The sequence below is a fragment of the Dipodomys merriami genome, unplaced genomic scaffold (assembly GCF_024711535.1).
Source record: "Dipodomys merriami isolate MVZ:Mamm:240054 unplaced genomic scaffold, mDipMer1.0.p SCAF_1, whole genome shotgun sequence".
NCBI classification, from domain to species: domain Eukaryota; kingdom Metazoa; phylum Chordata; class Mammalia; order Rodentia; family Heteromyidae; genus Dipodomys; species Dipodomys merriami.
In genome coordinates this window covers 126,547,909-126,575,178 of record NW_027202270.1, presented here as the reverse complement: position 1 = coordinate 126,575,178, position 27,270 = coordinate 126,547,909, and the positions used below count along the sequence as shown (strand labels likewise).

Sequence of the window (27,270 nt, the reverse complement as noted above, 5' to 3'; positions counted from 1 at the left end):
GTGTAAAGAGGGCAATGAAGTTTGCCTAGATCCTTTAAACATTACCTGGCACAGAGTAAATGATGTTTTCCTGGTTGTTTTTGTTGTCCATCTTTGTTTTCAGTCACACCTAGCACAGCCTCTGTGGGTTGCCAAGTAGGAGCAGAATAGTATGTGTGTTAACTTTATTGCTCCCCATGCTCACTGCTGCTTTTGTGCAAACCAACCTTCCCTGTGCATGTTGGTTCCAACTGCTCCTTCAGCTCAGATGATTCAGCATCTTTTGGATTTTACTTGATTGTTCCCATATGTTTTTCATGACAACTTTTCTAAAACTCTTTCGAATCAGGTTATTTCTCTCACTTTATTTCTAGGTAGCAAACCTGAATTTGGCAAGTGCCGTCTTAAATAGAAGCAGTGCTTCAACTCCCCCCACCCTCCGACCTCTCATCAGTCCGAGTGGACCAACGTGGTCGATGCAGACAGACCCTCTTGCTCTTGAGAACCCTTCAAGCCCCATTGGAAGCAGGTACGTGAAGGGCCTTGGTGCCAACACTTTGGTTGCAGAGGGATGACTTTCACCCCAACCAAACCATTCCCACCTTGCATTTGACATGGAGATCCAAGCCAGACAGCTTGCCTGGAAGGGGTTCCCAAGACACCTTGCTTTACTGACTAGTACAAATGGCATCAGAGTCACAGAAGCTATTGAAAAAATGTGACTCTTACAGTGAGGTCTTCTGACCACTGAAATCCTTTACTTCCAAATAAAGAAGTACTGTCCCAGTGAATCCCCACGCTGTACTGTACTTCCAGCTTCTGCCTCTTCTGTATTTCTTTGCTCTGAGCTGGAAGGGAGTACCTAATTGTTGTTGAAATATCTGTTGGTTATTATTATTATTACTCTGGAGCTAATTTAGGAACCAGAAACTTCCCAGGAAGTAACATAGCATAAACATATTACATCATGCTCTGGTCTGATGTCTTCCATACCCATGATCATGTGGTTGGGATGAAAAGAAATCATCTCAGCTGAGAACTGTGAGAGTTGGAGACATAAGCAGGACTTTTTGAGACAGGGCACCCCACACACAGTTCTCCTCACAGGAAAAGTTTGTTGTTCAGTGATTTATAATCTACCGAGTAACCACATTCCTGAAACATAACTCGTAAAAAAGAAATTCTGTTTATACCATAGAGCTTTATTTTCCATGTAAATGTTTCCAAATATTCCATTTTCATGTTAAAATCAGAGTCTTTTTCTTACAAAGAACGTTTGCACCACAAATTTGGATATTTTGTTTGACAAAGTTACAGGCATTTTCTGTACTGTTAAAATGTCAGAAGTACACATTTTGGAGTAGTTTTATCATTTTATACTTACACATGGAATGGGGGAGAATCTTTAATTTAAAAAAATTATAGCTGAGTGTCAATCTTTCTTTTGGTATTACCTGTGAGTACCATCATGGAAGATGATGGGGCTTTTCAGGGTCAGAGCTGGAACCTGGAGTTGTGTGAATTACTTTCCCTTAGGCAGACTGTGGAATTGGAATAGCATTCTTACCATTTTCTTCAGAGCAATCGTAGCCAAACACAGCCCCTGTGAAGTCTTTTAGTCATTTTCTTGACTGAGCTATACTCAGCAGCCTCCTTCATCATCTCTTCTTTAAGTAAGGCCCAGTTGTTAGATTCCATTCTAGTCCAGGGAAGCCTTAGGGAGTCTGCAGTGGTCCTCCTGGTAACCTCTGATTGCTAGGACAACTGGAGGGTCAGCTTAGGAGTTTTATTTCCACATGAAATTCCTGGTGCCACCATACTGGAACAGCCCTAAGTGGATTCTCAGGTCCTTCCAGGCCTGGCTGTGTTGGGGCCATAGCTAAAGGCATAGTACTGAGTCCTGATTTCAACTTTTACCTGGTAAATCACTGTTTTTTGGATATTTATTTTCTTTCTTCTTGGTCCTCCTATATAGTAAGGGTGGCTAAGTTTAATGAATATGGGATTCATCACTTAGAGATGTGAGGTTTTTTAAAAAATAATAGGCAATTATGGTTTGTTTTGTTGCTTTTTAAATATAATTTAATTTGTATTAAGTATTATACAAAGAGGCTGCCATTTTCATAAGTCAGGTAATGAGTACATTTCTTTCTTTGGACAATGTCTCTTCTTTCTTTACCCCAGTTTCCCCTAAAATAGGAGTTTTATTAGTGGTTTGGACACTAAATGACTCTAGCTATACATTTAATATTTTTTGGGTAAGCATACATATAAACTGTCCTGTTGTGAGAGTGTTTAGATTGCCTTTGAAGGACTTTGATCTCCCTGGAAGTGGGGGCTGAGTAAACAAAGGTACTCTTAGTAGTTTTTCTACAATAGCAGCCAGTGGATTTTAGCACTGATAAATTCTACTAATTCACTAAACTAGAGTCTGCCCTGGAAACTATCGTAAGATGTAGAGACTCCCATTGCTGGCTGTACTTTTCATCTGTGTGTCAGAGAATTCAGTGACTTGGTAGCCACAGGAATGAAAACTGGTGACTCACAAGAACTCTGCAAATAGTGTTATTTTTCATTCCCCCGTGGTGCTGCTATTGTTCTCAATTTTATGGATCACACAAGTTTTTACCAGACAACCTTTCTCTTCCCCCGCTGTTGGAAACCACTCCAAATGTTCGCCTCAGGGCTGTAGTCTCCCATTGGGTCAATGTGAGCTCAGCCCAGCTCCTCAAATCCCTTGGTTCCTTTGGTCTGTCTGGAGACCCTGCTCAGGCTTTGTTGTGGAAGAGAAGGCAAAGAGCCCACGACTTGCCCAGACAATCTGAGGCCTGGCCATGCAGCTTGCAGTTCCCTAGACCCTCTAGAGTTGGACTTGGCCAGCCATTCCTCTGTTGTTACTTTTCAGAGGTAATAAGTGAGATTAATTGCAGGCCATTCTCCAGAAGAGAGAGTAGTGAGGGCCAAATGCAGTCACATGTGTAGAAGCCTGAGGTGTGCCTCCAAGCAAGGCTGGCTTAGAATTATACAGCAGGGATTCTAGAATACAAGAACAACATGTTTATGATCTCCTTTTTCTTCACACCATGTTTAGGATCTCTAGATGTAGGTACCTGGCCATGTTAACTTCATTTTAGCCAATGAAAAAGGCTAAATTTTTCAAGTCACCTTTTAATCATCCCTTTTCTGGGTATGTAGGGAGTCATTAGGAGCTGAAAGTTGATGTGCAAAAGCATCTCCTCATTACTGCCAGCTTTCCCTGGAACTGGGCTTAAGGGAGGCGACTTTCTAGGTGAGGAGCACTGAATGGGTGGAGAGAACATTTTTCTTTGTAAGACCTGCAATGGTTACTGTAAAGTCTTGGCTGCTGTTTAGAATGGTTTGGGAAGGACAGGGCCTCAGACAGCTTGGCAAGAACCTGAGGCCCTGTTTTTTTCCAGTCCAGCCCTTCCTTGTGGATCGAGCTGTCAGGGAATCCCACGAATGTCTGGCTTCCTCTCCTTTGTATGTTTTTCCAGCATTTGTCATTGAATTATTTTTATCCATTTCTGTTTTTTCATGCACACATCCTGGATTTATTTGTTCCTCGATATTAAAGATAGGGGGAGTTGACAAAAGACCACCACACTCCACCACCTTTTATGATAGGACAGAGTGTTGTGGGCATGGGTCTCTTGGCCTGCTCAGCCTTCAGTCTAGCGAATCTGTATGTCAGAACTTTGAATTCTACCAAAAAGTGGGAAATCCTGGAAATTTGTGCCATTTTGGACATCACCCTGTCCCTTTGTCTTCTTACTCTTCAGTAATAGTCATAAAGAGAACGGTACCGTGTTGTATGTAATGCTTAAGAACACAATTATCAGGCTCCAATTTGTTTTCCTCGTGCTTTTCTCCCTTCCTTTATTTCTTACAAGTGTTCCTGCAGATTCAAGTCTCCGACTAATCATCTTTTCACTTTCAATTGGTCCTCAATGTTAATGTTTTCTAAAACTGTGTCAGTACATTTTCTATATGTCTGGCATTGTAATAGGTGTGGGAGCAGTCAGGAATAGAATAGGCTCTAATCTCACAGGCTGTATTCTTCCTGTTCTCAGCAGAGTTGGGTGCTGGATGGGAGCTGACATACGTTTAAGATCTGATGTTTGATCACTAAGAGGTTAGTATCTGGCATGGAAAAGGAACCAAAGCCCTACATTTTATGACATAGGCAAGCAGGAGGAGTATCAAGAAGACTGTGAAATGTAAGAAACTGATCTTCTCACATGCTGTACTACACCATAGGTGATTCTAGGGTCTGATGCACTACGTGAAAAGAGCTAGTTACAAAAGGACTAGTGCTGTATGAGTCTATTCACAGGAAAAAAGTAGTCAGGATCAGAAACAGAAAGTAGAAAGATGATTGCCAAGGAGTGGAGAGGGTAAAGGGAGACTGTGTTGCATGGATATAAGGTTTCAGTTCACCAAGATAAAAATGATCTAGAGGTCTACAATAGAACAAAGAAAATCCTATAGTTCTACAAAAAAATGTTCAGTGACGAGACTGGAGATATTTTGTCTGTTCTCTGCCTCTGTGTAAAGGAATTGTTCTGAACCTAGTCCTTCAAATTCTCTTTAAAAGCATGTCAGTTTTGTAGGAATGGGGCTAGAGACCCCTGTGAGGAAGATGGCTTGATGTAGTGGAAAGGGAAAGGACTTGAGGGTTAGACAGACCTAGACTTCCCTATTGAGTATGTGACCTGGGGCAAGTTACTTTTCTGAATCACAATTTCCCCATCTTTTAAAAACTGCTTGTAAGCCAGGCACTGGTAGCTCACGCCTGTAATCCTAGATACTCAGAAGGCTGAGATCTGAGGATTACAGTTCAAAGCCAGCGTGGACAGGAAGGATCATGAGACTCTCCAGTTACCCACCAAAAAGTCAGAAATAGCACAGTAGCTCAACGTAGTAGAGCACTAGCCTTGAGCAAAAGAGCTCAAAGACAGTGCCCAGGCCCTGAGTTCAAAGCCCCATGACCTACTCAAAAAACAAAACAAAACAAAAAGACTTGCACGTAATATTATTTGCTTCATCCAATTTAAGATTAAATTCCGTTGCATATATGAAAGTAGCCAACGTAGTGCTGATTTGGGTATAGGTTCTTGATAGGATGGGTTTAGGGTGGGTATAGGTTCTCGACTTTCCTTTGGGGTGGGGGAGAAAAAGAAGAAAATTAAAACTAAACTTGGTCTGGGTGTCTCCAAACCACTCAGTTTGGTGTCTAGCTAAGATAAAACTAGTCAGTCAGTCACTGCCCTTGTGCAGCCAGGTCCTAGAGCTAGCTTACAGAAGAGACTGTCTCTTCAGCTGAGGATTGGACAGCCTCAGAGCTGGCCAACAAGAGGCCCTTCCTTTCTTTCTGACCCCTTTGTTGAAGGCCGATTTCTTTCTACACAGCAGGCCTTTCCTCTCTCCTATCTTCTGAATGTTGAAATTTCCATTGTAGCTCAGTGTTCCAGCCAGTAAACACTCATATTTTCCATCCATCCTGGGGGTCAAGTTTTGGGAGAGTTTGTCTCTGGAGGAGTTTGGAGCTTATAATTTTGTACTTTATCCTGTTATATAAACAACACTCTTTAGCCAAAGAGCACAATCTTTGGAGGGGGGGGGTGAGTGTTAAAAAAAAAAAAAGCTAGCTCTTTCATGTTCCAAGTTCTCTAGAAGTAATACTCTCTTTCCCATAAAATAAAGTTTACCTGACCTTCGTCCTCCTGAGTCTTAACTCTCACTCTTCCTTCCCCTGAGTAATACATTTTCCCCCAACACCAGAGTGGCAAAGACCTACACTTCTTTCTGAAATTCACCTCTGCTTTCTCATGCAGCCAACCACATAGCCTCTCAAGAATTACACCCTGAGGCAGTACAGGCTCTGCAGCAGAGTTTGCAGCTCCTCATTCACCAAAAGAACTGAGTGCCAGCATTGTTTGTGTCTGGGCCAGAATGATTGGCTTCTGCCTGTTGAGGGGATGTTGGTAAACTTAGAAAAGATTTCCAAAACAGCTGGCTGGACAGAATCCCAGAGCCTAGGCCAAGAACTTGAGGCCTGGTGTCAGGAGTGAAGAATCTTTCTCATCCCCAAGTCAGAATACAAGGCAGATTGCTTTGTGTTGTTGATGTCAGTTCTTCCTCTTCAGTTTGCTCCTTCATTCTGCCCCACCCCAGAGTATTAAGACAATCTCCCTCACATTTCCTTAGGATGGACTTGTGTGTACACACAGTCCTTTCACTGTTAAGAGGCAAGAATCCCATCTTATAAGTTCACTTTATTATAATATGACTACCTATCTGATGTAAATAGAAAGGTACCAAGCTAAATAAGACTTCTTTTCTAGAATCAGGAAATTACAGTTGTTGGCCCCAGCAGGCTCCAAAATCTCAGATCCTCAAGCTTTCCATGTAAAATGCAGTATTTGCATAGAGCCTACACTCATTCTCCTGTACATTTGAAATCTCTAGATTACTTAAGTATGTGTTATATAAATAGGCATTGCACTGAATTGCATAGGTAATGACAAAAATCATCCGTACATTTCTAGTATAATCATACTTTTTAAAAATATTTTTGATACAAAGTTGACTGAAGCCTACAAATCCAGTGGGCTAACAGTATAAAGTTTTTGTTTATAATTTAATTTTCCTCTTAAATAATGATTACTGCTTTTTTAAAAAATTAGCTCTATCCCTTAGAAATGAGCTATTTAAACAACCTTGAGAGAATCAGTGGTGAGGAAATACTGTATTTTTCTTTCTCACTCCTGCAGTGAAACACTGATGATCTTTTTCTATTTTTGGTACTGAGATTTGAATTCAGAGCCTCATACTTATCTAGCTTTCTTGTTTGTCTAATACTCTACTACTCTGAGAAACACCTCCAGCCCAGCTTTAAAGCTGGTTATTTTGAAAATGGAATCTCACAGACTTTTCTGTCTGGGCTGGCTTCACAGTCCTATAGCTTTCAACCTCCTGAATAGCTAGGATTACAGGAATGAGGATCCATTTTTAAGCTCCACCTACTATTGACTCTCCATATTTAGAAAGAAGTCCAGGCAGCTTTGCTGAACCTTTAACCAAAACAACTCATTCTACCCTTCTGGCCTTCTTTTTGTTGAAAAACAGCATATTAGTGAGTAAGTACAGCTGAAAAATCAGTGTTTAAAAAATAATTTTTTAAAAGACTCTGGGCTTAAGAGACCAAAAGGAAAAAGAACACCTCACATTTATGTTTTAATAAAGGAAACAATATAACTATAGCACCTGAAAGAGAATAAATGTCTTCTCTTCCATGCTGTCCAAAATATTAAGTGGTTGTGCAAAGGGGTTTTAATTTTTTTTTTTTTTTGCTGTTGTAAAGGTGATATGCAGAGGGGTTACAATAAGTCAGGTAAAGAGTACATTTCTTTTTGGACAATGTCACCCCTTCCCTCACTCTCTCCAAAGGGGTTTTAATTTTAACGGAGGCTTGGAATTTGATAGTTGCTACACCATATACTTTTGTGCTGGCCCCATTCACGTGCAGTGTCATAGCAGTAATACAAAGGTTTATATTATTCATATTTATATTAAAATTTTGATCTCAAGTCATTTAGATGCTCCTAAAGAGAGAACTACTAACCCCCCCCCCCCCCGAAAAAAGAGGCTAAACCTGAAAGGTTCTTTAACTATGGAGCCAGTGTTCTTTGAGATATTCAAGCAAGGCTTGTGATGGAAGAGAGGCAGTCCAGGACAACTTGGGATTCAAAATGCAACAACATCCAGCAGACCAGGTGTTCAGGTAGAACTCTTGTTGGACCATCCTTCTGAAGGGATGAATGACCTATTGTTTCCATGAATTATCAAGCCAAGACTATTAATTTGGCTTCAAAGACAATAATCAATACTATATTAGGCCAGGTTTACTATCTTCCTGTAATGAGAGTGAAATATGAGTATGCCTCAGTGATGTGAGAACAATATAGAATTTAAGTGAGGAAGCAAACTTTTTGGCACAGCAGGTTAGGAAATTCTAGAGGGGTCTAATAAACGGGATGTATTAAACAGCTAGAGGAAATTTTACTATTTTCCTCTGCAGCTGGGTTGCCCCAGAGAAAATTATGTAGTTGAAAGATAGAGTAAGTGATAAGATTTTGGAGGAGAAAGCAATCATTCTGGCTGGCAGAGCTGGCAAAAAGTTTGTGAAAAAGATGCCAAAATTGGAGTTCTAGGCCACAGAACCAACTCTAAGATTTCATATGTCATGTCTGGCCTGTGTGCCAAATAAAGAAAAGGAAGTACTGGTGAAGGGCAGAAGAAAGGAGGTTACTTCATGGCATAGGTACAACTCAGGAAGAAGCAAACTAATAATTTTATCTCATCTTTGGGGAAAGACATAAGCTTTAGACTTAAATAGAGAAAGAATTGGGGCAAGGCACAAGAGCTATGTATAATTATTCAACAGTCTTGGTCAAAGTAACTGATTGATGACTATCTAGGAGCTAATGAAAGTTATTATAGCTGAGGGGAGCAGCATGGGCATAATAAGCGAGTCACTAATAGTTCCCTGAAAGAGTTTGTCCTGTAGATATTCTGCTTTTCTTTTCCTTGGGAGTATTTGGCTTTAGCTCTTGTTGATCAGTTACTGATTGTCCTTCATGGATTCCAAGGTAGCATTAAGGTGAGTGGCTCAGAGCAAAACCAAAGGCCAAGAGACTGATACTAATCAGTTAAGAGATAGTTTTGCATTTGTTTGGTGCCTGGCACTCTACATGATTTATGAAAGAATCATTCACACTAAGTAAAAAACCCAAGTTTACAACTAAACTTGGAAATGAGAAATTAAACCAAAATATTAGCTTTCCTACTGATATGAATATGATATAATTGCATTTCTGTCTCTCAAGTCTTAAGTGCTGTTTTTTTTTGTTGTAAAGGCTCTCTGTATTTACTTGGATTGTTTTCAAATAATTTAAAACATCTAGGAAGAAAAGGAAAGGCCTTCTAACATACCAATCTGAAAATCAAAACAAAAAAATAAAAAATATTTTGTCCAAATTTCCCAGGTGAACCCAAATTTGTGGTCTTAATCTGCTTTCCCAGTGCCATTGCTTTTTCACACATTCAGTGAATCAAAAACAAACCTGACATTGTATTTAACTGATGACTCTAGTAAACTTATTATATACTTGAAAACCTCTGAGAGGAAATTTTAACTGTTCTTGACAAAAGAAAAACATATAAGGCAAGAATTAACAGTGAATAAAATAATTTATGTGAGTCACAAAAAACAAATTGCAGCCCGGAGCCAGTGGCTCACACCTGTAATTCTAGCTACTCAGGAAGCTGAGATCTTAGGATCACGGTTCAAAGCCAGCCCAGGGAAGAAAGTCCATGAGAGTCTTATCTCCAATAAACCACTAGAAAACCAGAAGTGGTGCTGTGATTTAAGCGGTAGAGCGCTCACCTTGAGCTGAAGAGCGCAGGGACAGCACCCAAGCCCAGAGTTCAAATCCCATAACCAACAAAAAAAATAAAAATAAAAATAAAAAATGCATAAGACTGTAAGACTAGCTAAAGTATGAATGTGGTGATGAGAAATAGTTTAGATTTATTTTTTTCAAAATAGGAACTTTTACTTCTTTAGTAATTCTTTTAAATATTTGTAATTAGCCAGGCACCCATGGTTCACACCTGTAATCCTAGCTACTCCGGAGGCTGAGATCTGAGGATCGAGGTTTAAAACCAGCCCAGGCAGGAAATAAAGTCCGTAAGACTATTTATCTTCAGTTAACCAGCAAAAAGCCAAAGTGGAGCTATGACTCAAGTGATACAGTGCTAGCCTTGAGCACCCAGGTATGCTCAGGACAGCATCCAGGCCCTTAATTCAAGCCCCAGAACTAGCACACAAACACAAAAAGAAAAGAATAGACCTGAAGCCCTTTCTATTACAGTGATCCAAACACGATAGAAAACAAAAGTCGCTTATTGAGCTTAATACTCACTCACTCTCTCCTTCCCTCTTCCCTACCTCCCCCCACTCCTCCCCCTCAACACACACACATACATACACACCTGTGGTGCTTCACCTTTGGTTCTTTTTAGTTCATTCTTTCTGTTTATTCAAAATTAAAAATGCCATAAAAGCAGAAAATCCTCCCCATCTCAGAGGCAGACTATGGAAGGTAAAAAGCAGAAATTTCTTTTTTCTTTTTGCTACTCTGCCCATCTGAAAAGAGTCTTAACTACTTGGAAGTGGATGGACACCTACTGTCTCTGAAAAGTCCTGTGTAGGCTAGCTCTCAATTCCAGCCTTTTCACAGTCATTGAGCAGGACGTGGTAACATTTGCTGAGTGTATTCCTCTGATTTCCAACTTTTGATATTCCTTTTAATACTTTCTCTTTCCTCCTTGACCTTCATTGTATAAGCTTTCTGGCATCCCCTACTTATGTGGTTAATATGGGGGATGGGGGATGCATAATGTTAGGCCACTATGTACTCTGATTCTGATAACCTCTGTATAGTGCTGCTCTGACACTACTGTTTCTCCTTACCTTGTGATTGTTTGTATACTTGTCTCAGTGAAAGTTTAGTGGATGTCTGACTGGACCCTATAGTCCAAGTATGACAGTCATGAGCTACATGTGGATATTTAAATTTAAATGAAAAATACAGTTTCTCAGTCACATTAGCTGTAGGCCAAATATTCAAAAACCACATATGGCTTATGATGTTACCACATTGGGCAGCATCTAGATGACTGGCCTAGAAGATTCAATAAAGACTTAAACCCGTGATTAAAAAATTAAAAGAAATGAGTTTCTAAGAAGAGCAGATTCTTGATTAATCCTCTTAGGATCCTCTTAGCCTCTCTCTTTTAGAGCTGGAGATTTACCACAGATGCTGTTCTTGGACTAATTTGTGGTCCTGGGAGGGGCATATCCTAATGCCTTAGAAATCTCCAAAGGCCAGAGCTTCTGTGTTACTAGAGCCTGGAGAATCCAAGCCCTGCTACCTGAGAGGAAGACCTTTAAAGCAGATCCCAGCATTAGAACTTTCATCTTCTAAGAAATCCATGTCTCCTTATGTTAGGGGAGGTCTCGATTTCCCCAGCCTCCTTCTACCCCCACACCGACCTGACTGGCTGCAGTCCTGACATGGCTTCTAGCACTGCTCCAACCCTGGGGAACAGAGCCAAACATGCGGAAGTGGTTACGTGTACTGGCTCCCGGGGAAGCTGTGGCTAGCAGGGGGAGTGGGTGGGGTCCTGCCTGATGGCTTTTCAGAGAAGCCAAACCTTTGAAGTTTTGTTTTAGCAGCTGCCAGGTATGCTGTTTCAGCACTTTGCAGACTTGCTTTATGTTCCCATATCACATTTTTGCTTTATGATATGTACATAGTATATACAGTGGAGCTTGGACATTGGAGGAAAAGCATGAAATTGTGGAGTACAGAGCTAAACACACCCTCTTGGCCTTCTCTTTTTTTCTATACCCATGCTGTGAAGTAGCTTTAACTGCCCTCTTTCCCTTTCAGCCTTGTCCCTTTCTAAACACCTGCCAAAGGGATCACTTCCTCCTCTGTTTTAAGTATATCATGATTGGCAAAATGGAGGTGTCCTACCTATCTGTGATAGATGGGATATCACTCTTTGGTTAGAACTTCTCCCTTTTCCCAGAAGCTCATCTGACTCCCCCATTCTCCCAGCAAATAGTCCTGATCCTGCTGTTCTTGGAATAAATATCTTGTTCACATTGGTTCTTTGGCATTTAGCACAATGCCAACAAATACTAGTTAAATGATTGCACTTTTAGCCACAGTGCTGCAGGAAGGATCCAGAGGTGCAGACCCCATAAAGCCTACTGTCTGTTCTTCTTGCTTCCTTCTTTCCTACTTAGTAATAACCTCTTTCCTCCCATCCATCCTGCAGTCACCACCAGCCCATTCCAGCTGCCCTCAAATTGACTTCTCTTTCTGAACTCTGAATTTAAACATTATGACACACTGAACTCCACTCTTGGAGTTATGTGTTTTCTTGAGTAGTAACTCTTTTTCTGCCTTAGATTCTTTTACTCCTGAGATATACATCTGCTGAAGGCAAAGCTTCTATTTTATTTCTACACAGGGAACCACAGAGCAGGAATGGATGACCTAGGTGGCAGTCCCACATGCACTGGGACTAATTGATGTGGTGCAAATCGTTGGACCTAAGCCTAATTTTACAGCAAGGAAAGTGATGATACCTGGATTGTTATGGGGGCTGTGAGATCATGGACATGCTTCATAAGCCAGAAGGCACTGCACACGACTCATAGACTATGAAATTTTCCTGTTTGTCTATGCTTTATACAGATCGGTCTCCCAGGAGCTGAGTCACCAGTTTAGTCTCATGTTACTCAGGTAGCTTGGCGTGCACTTAAAGTTCTCAGCAGCCTATTGCAGGCACTCCCTGTCATCACTCTTTTAGTCTGCTCCTCCTCTCAGACCTATGGGGACATTATTTTCTAGAGCCCTCCCCTCCCTTCTCCTGTCAGGCTTAGGCTATATTCCTTTTAACCCTCTCCATTGTGAGAGCACCAAGCTGTTTCCCCCCATCTCCCAGTTTCAGTAGAATTGCCCTCCTAATGGCCCCCCATAGTTCTGTCTGTCTGGACACTGGGACCCTCATCATTCTCCCTCCCTGAGCCCACATCTTCATCAGCACACCTTCCTGCCCTGGCCTTTCTGATGACCTGCAGCTCTGTCCATCTGTGCACTGGGACTGGGACTCTCATTGTTCTCCCTCCCTGAGCCCATACCTTCGTTAGCACACCTCCCTGTTTTGCCTCTTCTGTGTTATCCCATTCTGCATTTGCTTCCTTTCTCTCACTTCACCTATGATTCAGAAAGGCTGTCCCCATTTCAAGATTCTAATGTTCATTGCAGCTTAATGGTCCCATAACTAGGCCATCCATCACCTGAAAGCATCCGCTTAGAAAAAAAAAAGTAGGATAAATAAACGTTGCCATTTTTAGTTATTTTATTTTGAAATACCTATGATCTCACTTACACATATGAGAGCCTGGTGGTCCAGAATATGTATTTTAGAAGCAGACTAATTTAGATTTCCCCTTTATAGGCCACATACTTGCTATTTTACCTAGAGCAAATTCCTTGCAGCTAATATTCTTGTCTCTAAAATGCCTACCTCCTTTTGGATGTTTTAAAGAACAGATGAAGATTATATGTTCTAAAGATGGAAAAGCAATTTTATGTAGTCCCTACTGAAGTGTAAGTGCTCAGTAAATGGGTAGTGTGGTTGAGTTCCATATCATTCACTCATATCATGTTTTAGAGATGTTAGAAAACTGAAACTCATAAAAGCTAAATAGATTATGCAAATTCTCAAACCTAAATAAAGGACTGGAACTCAGGACTTTTAGTCCTCTGACTCATAATTTTTCCATTTGATCCCTCTAATTCCTTAAAGGGAGATATTGGTTATAGTTTCCTTCAGATGGAGCACAAATTGAGGGGTGTTCCTTTATTCCTTCCATTTGTCCACTCAACAAACATTGCGTGACTAGGCTTTGAGTACAAAAACACCAGTATGAGTCCAGGTGCCAGTGATTCACATGCTACTTGAGAGGCTGAAATCTAGAGGATTGCAGTTCTAGGGCAGCCTGAGCATACATGCAGTACCTTCTCTCAACCAATAGCTGAGTACACTGGCATGTACCTGTCAGCTTAGCTACATGAGGGGGCTGAGACTGAGAGAATTGTAGTGCCAGCCCAGCCTGGGGGTGGGAGGGGCGGCAAGCTATGAGACATCATCTCAATGGAAGCATGTGCTTATCATCCCAGCTATGATAGGAAACATAAAATACTCAGACTGTAATCCAGGCACACACCAGGGCAGGCAGTGAGATTTTTACCTTAAAAATTACCAATGCAGGCCAGATGTCAGTGGCTGATGCCTATAATCCTAGCTACTCAGGAGACTGAGATCTGAAGATCGCAGCTTGAAGCCAGGCTGAGTAGGAAAGTACATGAGACTTATCTGCAATTAACTTTAAAAAAAAAAAATAGAAGTGGAGCTGCGGCTCAAGTGGTAGAGTACCTGACTTGAGCACAAAAGCCCAGAGACAGCCCCCAAGCCCTGTGTTCATGCCCCCAGAACCAGCACACACACACAAAAAAAATAGTACATGGACCTAGCAAGCATGACATCTTCAGTTCAGCCACAATACTGCCATAAACAGATAAGGACCAGTAAGAGGAATTCACTGCCTTGATGATTGGTTAGTCTAGAAAGTGGGAAACAGTTACTAAAGAGTAATCACAGAGTAGAGTTGTGGCTCATAGTAGAGTGCCAGCCTTGAGCAAAGAAGCTAAGCAAGACTGTGAGGCACACACACACACACACACACACACACACACACACACACACACACACACACACACACACACACACACACACACACACACACACACACACACACACACACACACACACACACACACACACACACACACACACACACACACACACACACACACACACACACACACACACACACACACACACACACACACACACACACACACACACACACACACACCCCCCATTCAGTGAAAGGGGCCTAGAATAACAAAATATATGAAAGGAAGCCCAGGACAGACTGGGATAGTGAGCTTGAAGTGCATTGTTGTATGTTATACGAGGCAAAGACTCTTCATGTTCGTATAAACATATCTTTCTTAAATATTGAAAATGTATCCAGCTGTTTTCCATGCGATAGAGCCAACCAGCATTTCATTTGACAAGCAGTTGTAACGTTGTTTTGAAATACATAGTTAGAGCACACAGGCTTAGCATACATAAAGCCATGGGTTTAACCCCTCAGCACTGAAGAAAAAAGAAAAAACAAGTACTTTTTACAATCTGATAAAACATTACAACATTTGTGACAATGGTTCTCTCAGTTTACAACATTAAGAGCCTCAAGGACTTTAGTAAAGAGCTTGATTAGAATCCAGCAACAGACAATCCTACTAATATCTCTTGAGTTATATTCTTGTAGAATAGCAGGTCACTGTGATATGATGCTTTAAGGCTAAGTTTCTTTCCTTCAAGTTTGTTTAAAACAATAAGCATTTCTTGTGTCAATGTCTGTGGGTTGGGAGTTGAGCAGCTTAGCTGGATAGCTGGGTTCTTTCTGCAGTTAGGATGTCAGCCAAGGAGGACCGCGGTCAACTGAAGACTAATGGGCAGGGATGCTCTTCCAGGCTGTTCAGTCTCCCATGGATGATGAGTTCAAGCTGGCTGTCAGCAAGAGGCTTCAGGTTCTCACCACATGGCTTTACTGGGTTCCCTGTGTGGCTTCTGACGTGGTGGCTGGCTTCCTTAGGCTGATGATTCAACAGAGAGTAAGGTAGAGCCACAGTGTCTCCTGTGACCTAGCCATGAGAGTCTCATACTGTCATTTGTATTTAATTATTTCTTTCATTTTGGTTAGATACACCACTAATCTTGCCATTTTAACCATTTTTAAAATCATGGTAAAATATGAAATCTTAAAAATCTTAACTATAGATTATTTTTCAGGTAGAGTCACGTTTTTTATACGAGGCCAGCCTTAGACTGTAATCCTCCTAAGGTACAACCTTCCATGTACCTAGAATTCAGGTACTTCCCACCATACTTGGCTTGTTGGTTAAGATGAGGTATCAGTTACTTTTATCCTAGTCTAACATTGAACTGTGATCTTCCTAATCCCTGCCTCCTGAATAGCTGGAATTACAGATGTGAGACACCACACCCAACCATGACTTAACCTGTGTGTGTGTGTGTGTGTGTGTGTGTGTGTGTGTGTGTGTGTGTGTGTGTGTGTGTGTGTGTGTGTGTGTGTGTGTGTGTGAATTACAGATGTGAGACACCACACCCAACCATGACTTAACCGGTGTGTGTGTGTGTGTGTGTGTGTGTGTGTGTGTGTGTGTGTGTGTGTGTGTGTGTGTGTGTGTGTCAGAGAGAGAGAGACAGAGAGAGAGAGAGACTAGAGTTTGAACCCAGGGCCTCACATTTGCTAAGCAGTCACTCCATTACTGAGGCACAGCTCCAGCCCTTTTCTGTATTGGTACTTTTGAGATAGGATCTTGCTTTTTTTCCTGGGCACATGCATGGACCACATTTGGCCTCTTTTATGCTTCTTGTCAGGCGTATACCACCATGTCTAGCTTCTTCTGTTGTGATATAGTCTCGTGGGGTTTTTTTTGGCCTGGACTGGCCTGGTATTATGATCTTATTAATCTCAGCCTGTCATGTAATTTAGGATGGCAAGTGCATGCACTATGAGAAGCCTCAAAAACTCCTCAGCCACAGCTGACCTCTAACCATAGTCCTCTTTGATCTTCAGCCTCCTAAGAGAATTTCCCTCATTTTCAATGCTGAATAATATTCCATCATATGTCTGTATACCACATTTATACTTACTTACCTATTGATGGACATTTTGGATGTTTCTGCCTTTTGGCTATTATGAATAGATACATAGAAACATGAACATGTAGATAGCTGTTTATTTCCCTGATTCCAATTATGTTGGAAATGCCAGAAAAAATTGCTGGATCATGTCATAATTGTGTTTTTTTCAGATTTAAATAATTCACTTTATTCCATTAGCAAAATTTTTGCATGACTAATGTTTGAACTCAAAGTTTTATGCTTGCTATAGACCCATAGCCCTTTCTGGTTTAGTTTTCAGATATGGTCTTTCCCTTGAGTTGGACTTGAATGGTCATCCTCCTACCTTACTTCTCATGTCCAGCTTATCGATTAAGACGAAGTCCCATTACCTTTTGCCTGGGCTAGTATCCAAACACAATCCTTCTAACTGCCCTGTGTATAGCTGAGATTACAGGCATGCATCACCACAACCAGCCCTAACTATGTTTTTCTGCCATAAAAACCCATGGCGGTCCATCAGAAGCTCAAGTGCTCAGTTCAGAGGCTCTGTTGGTGAATGTTTACAAGATGGTCTGATGGGAAGCCAACATAGGTGATTATAGTCTCCTTCCAGCAATCTAGGGTCATGTCTTGGAAATGGTATCCAAAGTGGACTTGGCATCACATGTAGCAGTCATCAATACTGGCTGTCAGGAGTGGCTCCCTAGGCACAGGGCCACAGAGACTAGATACCCCAGAAGAGGACGTGGGCTTGCTAGCTTGTTTCCATGGAACATGGAACATAGGACAATGGCCCTGGGGGTGGTAGGTCCTCCTTTGGAGCACTTACACTGATGGAAGTGGCCATTGTGACAAATGCTATTAACTTTATTCACTGGCCAGTGTGGGTCTGCTTTGCAGGGGTGTAGGGCACAAAAACTTCACCCTTGAGGGGTATGTCTAGGCAAAAGATATCAGAGTCCTTAACATACGCAGAGAGAAAAACAGCTCTCCTCCTGGGGTGTGATCTTCATGTTCTTGACCTTGACCAGGAAGCCCTGATGGTGGCAAGGACCACCACCAAACCTCTGCCATCTCTGTGGCTTGGACATAAATCCCTACAACCCTGGCCACCTGATGCAGTGCTGGGTCTCTAGAAGCTGCCTGGCTTCTTCCTGGACCTCTGGGGTCTCCCACAGCCCTGGTATCACCTGCATTTGGTGTTTTCTTGAAGAAAAAAAAAGACATTTCCATTTAAAAACTTGTGAGGGACCACTGTGTTGTTTTTCATAGTTACAGCACCTCTTTACACTCCCAGAGTAGTTCACAGGCTTCCTGTTTGACCAGGTCCTCTGGTTTTTTACTGTCACCATCCCAATGGATGTGAACTGGTATCTACAAAATCACTGTAGTTTTAGTTTGCATTTCCTCCATAATTTGTAGTGTTCAGTATCTTTTTATGTGGGCAAAGACTTTGGATAGACATTTCTGCTGAAAAGATATACAAATGACCACATTTGTATTTTTTAGTCCATTTATTATATTCTCGTCATTTTAAGTTTTAGTTCTTTCTATATTGCAGATATTAATCCCTCTGATACATAAAATGTTTTAAGGTTGGTGAGATATATTTTGTCTGTTTTTTTTTCTTATTGCCAAGGAATTGTCAGCTCCAATGTCATGAAACTTTCTCCTTATGTAATAGTTTCAGTTCTTATATTTGGCCTGTTTGCTGTTGCATTTTTGCAATAGCCTATTGTTTATACAATAGGCTGTTCAATTTGGGAGGGACTAAACAGGATATGAATGATGGGGTAGGGCCTCAGGCTATCTTTTTTTATTATTATAGTACAAGTGATGTACAGAGGGGTTACAATTACGTAAGTCACGTACTCAGTACATTTCTTGTTGAACAATGTCATCTCCCAGTGTTTTCTCCCAGTTTTCCCCTCCCAACTCCCCTCTCCCACATCATATAGTTCATTTTCAACATAGTGTCTAGTGAGTACCACTGCTGCATTTGTTCACCTTTGTCCCCTCATTCCTGTGCTCCCACTTACCCTCTCCAAAACAGATAGACTACATACAAAACAAAAAGTATAGAAATCAAAAACAGTGCAAAGGAGAAGGGGAAAAAGCAAAGTAACGAAAAACCTCCTGTTTTTATTCCTTGGAGTTCATTCAGTAAACATCATTTCCAAAGGCCATCTTGTAGGCTAGTGCATACAGTAAAGCAGATGTGTAGTTTTCAAAGTTAAGTGATTCTATGAGGTTTATAGTGGAAAATCAGAATCCTTTTCCTTTCTCTCCCTGGTGCTATTTAATTTCCATACTTCAGAGATAACTAACTCCTTTTTTGTTATTATTACTTTCATTTTACTTAGTCATACGTTTATTCTGCCACTTTACATTTTTTGACATTAGATGTTATCTACTAATCTCTTTTTGGGAGATTTCATGCTCTTGTGCCACCTCCTTCCCCATGCCCTTCCCCCACTTCCCTTACTCCTGTCCTTGAAATGGAACAGAGCATTTAGTCAGGTCCTGTTTACAGTGTTCATTATCATGGTACCTGAGTCATCATTACTCTCCTGTTATTATTTGTCTGTCATCCTGCCTGATTTTCTGGTGATTTCTTTCTCATCTCCATACCATCTACTTCCTTAAGTCTGACTTGGTACCCACTGTGATTTGCCCAGTTTAGGACAGTGTGCACATGACTTCAAGCCAGGAATCAGGGGATGTGATGCATGTTTACTTTTTCTTCTATAGGCTGACATTCTTAGGTCCATACCTTGTTGCACAAGGTATGCAACTACTAGTTGCACACATGTAAACCCATCATCATATAGTAATATAATACAGCAAATATACACTAAATATAAGAGATAACATCTTCTCTGAGGAGGTAAAAGGCTGATATCTATATTTTGGGGATGTCTTTTCATTAATAGGTTTCCATATTTTTTTGTGTGTTCATATAAACTTATTTCACCCACTGTGTAGTTGCCCAAAATTTGAATTTATCCTGTTCAGTTTGCCTTGTTCCTCTTGCCTTGTTCCTCTGTCAAGAAGCACTAGGTAGTATCCAGCTAAGGCACTCACAGTGAGCCCTTGTTGGTGTATCTTCATATGCATGTTCATGTGTTAGACTTGGATAAATTCCTAGAGGTAGGATTTGTTGGATCACATGATATATTTGCGTTGAATTTTTATAGATACTGTCAAATTGATCTCCAAAGAGACTCCAGTGTATCCCCAGTCTGGAGTGTGGAAGCTCTCCTCTGCCCTGCACACTTGCCTACATTTCCTACCATTGATCTTTCCATCTGGTCTTCATCACCAGGCTCATCCCTTCCACATAAGGTCTGTCTCAGGTCCATCATTGTGGAAGTAGGAAGAGACTTAAGAGAAATTTCATAGGGGTGCTTTGTTTGGGAAGCCGGGAAGGTAAAGGATTATCATGGGCTGCTCTTTTCTGAATACCATTAAGACCAGAAAACTTCCCCAAGTCTCCTTCTCCTCACACTGCTTCACTGCTTTCCTCTCCTGCTTCTGTTTTTGACGGATTTTGCCAAAGGAACCTGATCTTCCCCCTCCCTCAACAAGGAATTACCAGAGAAGGCATAGAACCCAGAAAACTGAGTGAAAGACACGTAAGGAAAATATTAAAAGGAAGAAACTGTTTGATGTACTTTTAATATAAAATGTGGAAAAAGCAGAAGAAGGTGGGGGCTGGGAAAGGAGGGAGGAAAGAGATTATTCACGGTAATGGGAACCAAATGTTGGCAAGGAAGCCAGCAGCATTCTCACACTCTTCCTGTCAACCCTGCGGCTTTTCAAAGTGATAATAACGGAGAGCCACAGCCAGGCCACACCTTAACCCTTCCATACCTGGACAGCTCCTTCCAGTAAGCAGCAGAGGCTGTTGTCCACCATGAAGGCGGCCAGTACATGGATGTTTCTGTGCTTCTCTGCCACCATGGCTGATTGTAGGTGGAGGCAAGCACTGAAGAGTAGGAACACATGTTTATCTGAGTCTGCCTGAGTCTGTTTTGTGGACCTTGAGCAGCCTGCTTGACCAATAGCTAATATTGTTTGCATGACTATAGGCACCTCACCTGGCTTTCTTGAGAGGAACTTAAGAGGAGATGAGAGCCACATGTATTAACTGAATGCCCTCTGGGCCAGAGAATGTTACTAGGTGCTGATGGGGAGAGAGCTTATTTGTAGGCTTGGGGCTTTGTTTTTCCTAGATATTCTCTTGTGCCACTGTGAAACCTAGATTTCAGGTCAAGGCCAGATATCATTCATCCAAGGAGGGAGAAGAAAATAGAGTTACTAAATGAAACTCTGGGTTCTGCTGATGTCAATCATGTGTAAACGCTGACTTGGTCCAACATGCCTTTAAAAGTCACTTTTGCCAAGTACCTTCGTTCTCAGGAGACTAAAATCTGAGGATTATGGTTCGAAATCAGCCCAGGCAGCAAAGTCCATGAGATTCTTATTTCCAGTTAACCACCAAAAAGCTGGAAATTAAGCTGTAGCTCAAGTAGTAGATCACCAGCCTTGAGCAATAAAGCTAAAAAATAGTTCCTAGGCCCTGTTTTCAAGCCTCAGTATCTACACCCCCCCAAAAAAAGATCACTTTTGCTGTTTCTAAGCACCAGACACTGAATGTAGAGCCTAAGTTCCCTGCACCTCTGTTGCTTCATTGCTCTTCACTCCTATAAATGCTAAAAGCTTATATGAGATAAGACAAAAAAAAAAACATGGAGCACAGTGCCTTTCATTTCCTCTTGGTATTCGTCACCATTCCTCATATTGCACACAGCCAAAAGTGAAACAGCTTTTGTTTGAGGTTGTTGGGTTTTTTTTGTTTTTTTGTTTTTTGTCAGCCATGGGACTTGAACTCTGGGCCTGGGCACTGTCCCTGAGCTCTTCAGCTCAAGGCTAGTGCTCTACCACTTGAGCCACAGCACCACTTTTGGTTTTCTGGTGGTTTATTGAAGATGAGTTTCACCGACTTTCCTGCCTAGGCTGACATTGAACCACAGTCCTCAGTTGTCAGCCTCCTGAGTAGCTAGGATACAGGTATGAGCCACTGGGGCCCAACTGTTGTTTGTTTCTTTTAAGACATAGCCTCACTGTGTAGCCCATGAGGGCTTCTAACTTTCAGTCTTTCTTCCTTGGCTTCTTGAGTGCTGTCATTACAGGCATGCATACCGTGCAAAACTAAAATGCTTTTTTTAAAGCCATCTTTGAGATGACTTTATTGTTTTATATTTTATGTTTATGTCTATGATTCTCCAGAGTTAATTTTTTTAATTTTTGTATGAGGTATAAGAGTTAATTTGAAGTTCAAATACGACTTCTTAACAAACAAATGGCTTAGGTACTTTTGCCAAAAATCAGTTGAGTCTATTTATGTGGGTCTTAGCCAAGAGGTATAGGAATGAGATAAGTTAGTTAGAAAATCTGGCAGTATTATTTTTAAGTATTACCGTCTATTCTGTGTTGTAACTTAGTTTCATGGTAGAATTAGCTTCAAAAGCAGCTTTTTCACCTATTCTGAATGTGCACTTGCAGAAATTAGTCTAAATCTCAAGTTGTCTCATCTGTAAAATGAATTAAATATAACACCTATCTCAGTGTGTTGTGGTGAAGGCAAAGATGATGCATATAAAGAGCTTACTGGAGTCAGACATAGAAATTCTCACTCTAATGTAGTGGTGGTGAGACTTGGCCATTTCTATGCTAAGCCACACAATACTCTGCTCTTTTAATTCTCTGAGCTTTAACTCTTTTAATCTGCTTTATTGCAACTTCGTCATGAGCACACAGGTATTCCATTTAAAGCTGTTGTGCTGGGCTTCACTTAAGTGGTAGTATTGTTTTTGTTTCATTTTAGTGATAGGGTGGTTTGAACTCAACGCTTCACACTTGTTATGCAGATACTATTATTTCAGTCCTATATATTATTTTTACCACATTCATACCAAAGCTGATTTTTTATTTTTGTCTCCATATCAAGGTGGAGGGGGGAGGTACAGTTTATAGAAATATGAAACTTTGTATTGGTTTGTGAGAAATTTGTGTTGTCTAATTGAACCTGAAAAAAACACAAATAAGCTGGATAGTGGTAGCTCATGCGTATAAATCTAGCTACTCAGAAGGCTGAGATCTGAGCATCAAGGTTCAAAGCCAGCACTGGCCAAAAAGCCTATGAGACTCTTAGCTCTAGCTAGCAAAAAGTCAGAAGCAGAGGTTAGCTCAACCCAAGTGAATAAGCAATGTAAGGTCGTGAGTTCAAGCCCCAACACACACACACACACACACACACACACACACACACACGAAACACTAGCAACTAATGGTGACTACATATTTTTGTACCTTACTTAGAGACTGTGTGTGTGGACAGAAAACACCAATAGCCTAAAGAAACTGATTTGTGTTTACAACATGTATTCAGTTTTTCCTTGGTTTGTATGCTCACTTTTATGGGTATAACTCACCTTCACAGATGTGAACCTATACTCAGGAAATCTGAATGTCAGTTTTAGATGGTAAGAAATCACATGAGGAAACATGAGCCTAGGGAATGGAAATTGTAAGGGTGTTGCTCCTCTTTTCTTACAAGAGCTTGATCATGCAGGTGTTAGTCAACAAGTCTTTGTACTGTCATCTGTCATTTCAGCTATGGGTTAACAAGCACATGTTTTAACAACTGTAGTGTTTTAGATGAAAAGCATATAAAGAAGGAAGAGGTAATGAAAGATGTCCCTGTTAGCCTCTATATCATTTTTTTGACTCAGTGTGTGGGGAATCAGGCTGTGAGACAGACATGGATGAATCATTCATTTCTTCTCAGCAAGTGCAATGTCTGAATTTAAAGTCGTAGAAGAATTGTGTTGGATAGAATCCCTAAATACAGATTCTGTATTTCCTTTTTTTATATATAATGGTACTGGAGTTTAAACTAGTGTCATGCTTTCTAGGCAGGTACTCTACAGTTTGAGCCACACTTCCACCTCATTTTCTTATAGTCTTACTATGTTTTTTAACCACATTCATACCAAAGCTGATTTGAGTGTCTATACCAAGAGGACCCAGTTTGTAGGAATATGAGCCATCTCGTTGATTTATAAGAAAGTATTATATGAACTTAAAGAACACAACTAAGAAACTGAACCTTAAAAGAACACAAATACTAGTTCTAATAGTAACAAAACATTTTTGTACCTCAGCTCTTTTTATAGCTTACTTTGTACCAGCAATTGTTCTAAAAACTTTACATGTGTTAGTTGATTTAGTGCTCACAAACCTGTGAGCCATCTATTGTCATTCCCTTTTTACAGAAAGAGAAACTAAGCCCAGAGAAAATAAAATGACTTGACCAAGGTGACATAGTTGGTGAATGTTGGTTAGCACTGAATCATAGCAGTATGGTAGCAGATGCTCTTTAGTGCTCTGGCAGGAATTCTCCTTGTGTGTCAGTCATTTGATGAGCTTGTTAATACACAGATTGCTGGCCCACCAGAAGAGTAGCCTGGTGTAACGTTCAGCCAAGGAGATGTTTATGCTGATGCTCTGATCCAGAGACCATGCTTCAAAAGCAACTGCCCTCTCCTGAGCTGCCTCTCCTGGGGCTGGTGATTTTCAGTGCAAATATTTGAGGAGCAGGATAGTAGGTTTTCCGTGTCTGATCCTATCAGACATATGTATCTACCTTTTGTGCCCCTGTGACCTTGGGCTAGCCCCTCTAGTTACTTTCAAGCATGTGCCATTGTAGCTGTGGTATGGTCTTGAATGAGACTACTTTCTACATAAATTGTATGTTGAAGGCAGCTTGGAAATCAACTTTGAGAAGCAGCGTGTCTATATTGCTGGAGGAAAATTAAACATTTTAATCTCCCATCTTTGACCTTATTACTTTTCAAAATATAAAATTTTCTTTCTTGTGATTTCCCTGGCACATTCTCTATTTTATAAAAATGATTTTTACTTACAAAGGAAAAAAAGGACAGGTGGAGAAGGTTCAAAAAAAGAATAAGGGTGGAGTCTTTGGAGTTGTCTCTCATTTTCTTTGGCCAACTGAAGGAAGGGGCAGAGGCAAGTTACTGGAGCCGGAAAAGCTGTGGACTTCACTGTGCCAAGTTGCTTGCTCTTTTGTTGCCTGGGGAAAAAGAAGAGAAGTGAAGGGAGTCTTAACTGATGTGACAGGGCAGGAATTCTGCTTTGGTGACACTTTGCAAGATGTTGTGTGCACCATTGAACCCGGCCACAAGTCAGTGTGGAAATGCTTTGAAACTGGCAGCATATCTGCTGCCTGAACATTCATGCTTAAAGCTTTTCCTGGCTTGTCTTTGCAGAGTGTGAAAGCTAGGTGGTGGTGGGCCAGCTGCACTGTGTGTACCTCCATTATTGTCACAAGGCACCAGCCTTTTCCCTTGATTTGAGAAAAATCCTGCTGCGCTGGAGTCAGTCTTCACTGTTGAATGAACTGGTGTCAGGGAGTTCTCCTTTGGCTCTCTTAAAGGTCACTCTTTGCTCACTTCTTTTTTAGCTCACCACTACATTTTTCAGGCTCCATGTGGTATGCTGGTTATGCCAAAATAAAGAGCTTGATCAAAGACATTTCTTGTTCCTAAGGCTAAGGATCAGCCTATCTTCTCAGAGCAAGCTAATAGATAATGGACCCAAGAGTCTCTGTCTACAAAATGGCTGACTCCCAAAATCTAAAGTTGCCTTCTAAACAAGGCTATGAACTTAATTTTGAAGAGATATGGTTTAATATCCAGCTTTATATTCCATAAGGCTTGTTCACAGAGTATATCTTTGCCAGATGTACTAAGAAATCCAAGTTTTTGTCCTTATTTCCTCCTCCTGGGGACCATTCCATCAATCATGGGGTGGTAGGGGTGTGGAGACAGCAGAAGTCTGATCCACATTCTGAATCCATTGTCAAGTCTAGCTGGCTGTGATCTCACTGCACTTTAAAAAGGACCGGCATATCAGCTCCTAATTTTTTAAATACTTCAGGGTGTCCTTCACAAACTTAATGTCATTGTCATACAGTTATTTAATAAAATCAAATGGAGTTAGTCCAAAGCCTTCCTCCCCAGATTTTGCCTTGTCATCACTACTACTTGCTTCTTTTTCCTTAGCTACATCTCTCTTTATCAAATGATTAACCAGAAGCCTACTCTCTCAATAGCTTGTGATTCTGTGTTTCAAATTGATATATTATCCTGGACCCTACTACTTTGGGGGGAGTGCTTTTTTTCAATTGGTTGTGAGCCACTTTATACTATTTTAATTGTATTTTTATTATCTTTAATTGAACAAAGGAGTTACCATTCAATAAATCAGTTTATAAGTACAATGCATCTTGATCTTTGAGCCATTTTTATTTTATTTTGTGGTCCTACTCTTGCTTTCAGATTTTCAATGAAGTCGTGTAGATTTATTTTTCAAGTACTAGTTGATATTCAGTTATCTCCTTAGTTATAATTTTTAGTTTTAAGTGAAAGTGATTCAGTGCAAGATTAAGATACAAAGAAAGAGCTCATACACTGGGAAAGGAAGGAGAGCAATCATAGATTAAGATGCTAAATTAAACCAATCATTGAGATGTTGGTTTCAAGCCAAAATCTAGTAGATTAACAGATTTGACAGCCCTTAGAGAGGGCAAACAATTGCTTAAGCCCTGTGTTGATTCATTAAAATACATAAATAAATCATGTTGGACTAATGTCATTTTCCTTCCTGGTAGAATTCATTAATAGGAGAAAATGGGGGACTGAAATATAATGACTGTAACTGCATTTCAACAAAGCATAATAAAATATTGTATACACAAGAGAAATATGAGAAAATAGCATCAATAAAAATATTAGGTAACTGTACCCAAACAGTGAACCAGTGTCATTGGTTCCTGTTTACTAATTTTTATCAATTTACTTACCCATTGATTTTTAAGTGCCTAGGCACTTATGTAACTAGAAAACACGCAAATTCTGTTTTCATGGAATAGTATATACCTTGATGACAAATCAGTATTTATAGTAGTTTAGAGATGAGACTGATGAATTTACTTCATTATTTAACAGGGAAAATGTACAACTCTTTTATAGGTTTAAAATTTTACATAAAAGAGAAACTTTGTAAGTTTGAGTTGACTATAAATATAATAATTAGGGTTGGAAATATGGCTTAGTAATAGAGTTCCTGGGTTCGACTCCTTAGTACCACATAAACAGAAAAAGCCGGAAGTGGTACTGTGTGCCCAGGCCCTGAGTTCAAACCCCAGGACTGGCCAAAAAAAAAGTATAATTAACAGTGGAATAAAAACTTGCTAAAACTAATATTCCCATGCATTCACAACTCAATACTACATGAAAAAAGCAGATTGTACAAAATAATCGTTTGGGTGATGGAAATACAGAGGAAAGATCCATGCCATGATGTTCATTAGGTGGACATGTATGTGCACTCCTGTAATTCTAATACTTGGGAGGCCGAGACAGAAAGCTTACAAGTCCCAGGCAAGCCTGGACTATGAGTGAGACAGATATGAAACAAAGTTTTTGACAATGTTTATAGTAGGCATTTTTGGTTGTGTTAGGTCATAGATGACTTTTATTCTTTAAATCTTCTGTATTCATTTTTAAGATGTTAAAAATGCATTGCTTTTGTTCCTTAAAAATACTGCTTTTTGGAGGAGCACCAGGGGCTCACACCTATAATCCTAGCTACTCAGGAGACTGAGATCTGGGGATCAAGGTTCAACCCAGCCTGGGCAGGAAAGTCTGTGAGACTCTTACCTCCAATAAACTACCCCCAAAAAAGCTGAAG

At 40.6% G+C, this 27,270-nt stretch overlaps 1 protein-coding gene across 22 annotated transcripts in view; it reads left to right on the top strand.

Moving 5' to 3' along the window:
* Nucleotides 1-27,270, top strand: part of Ttll5 (tubulin tyrosine ligase like 5) — a 242,939-nt gene that overhangs the window by 146,848 nt on the left and 68,821 nt on the right. For all 22 annotated transcript variants that reach the window (XM_070029485.1, XM_070029462.1, XM_070029431.1 and 19 more), the window contains one exon: nt 354-508. In XM_070029485.1, the coding sequence (XP_069885586.1) occupies nt 354-508 (155 nt within the window). The remainder of the gene's footprint in view (nt 1-353; nt 509-27,270) is intronic.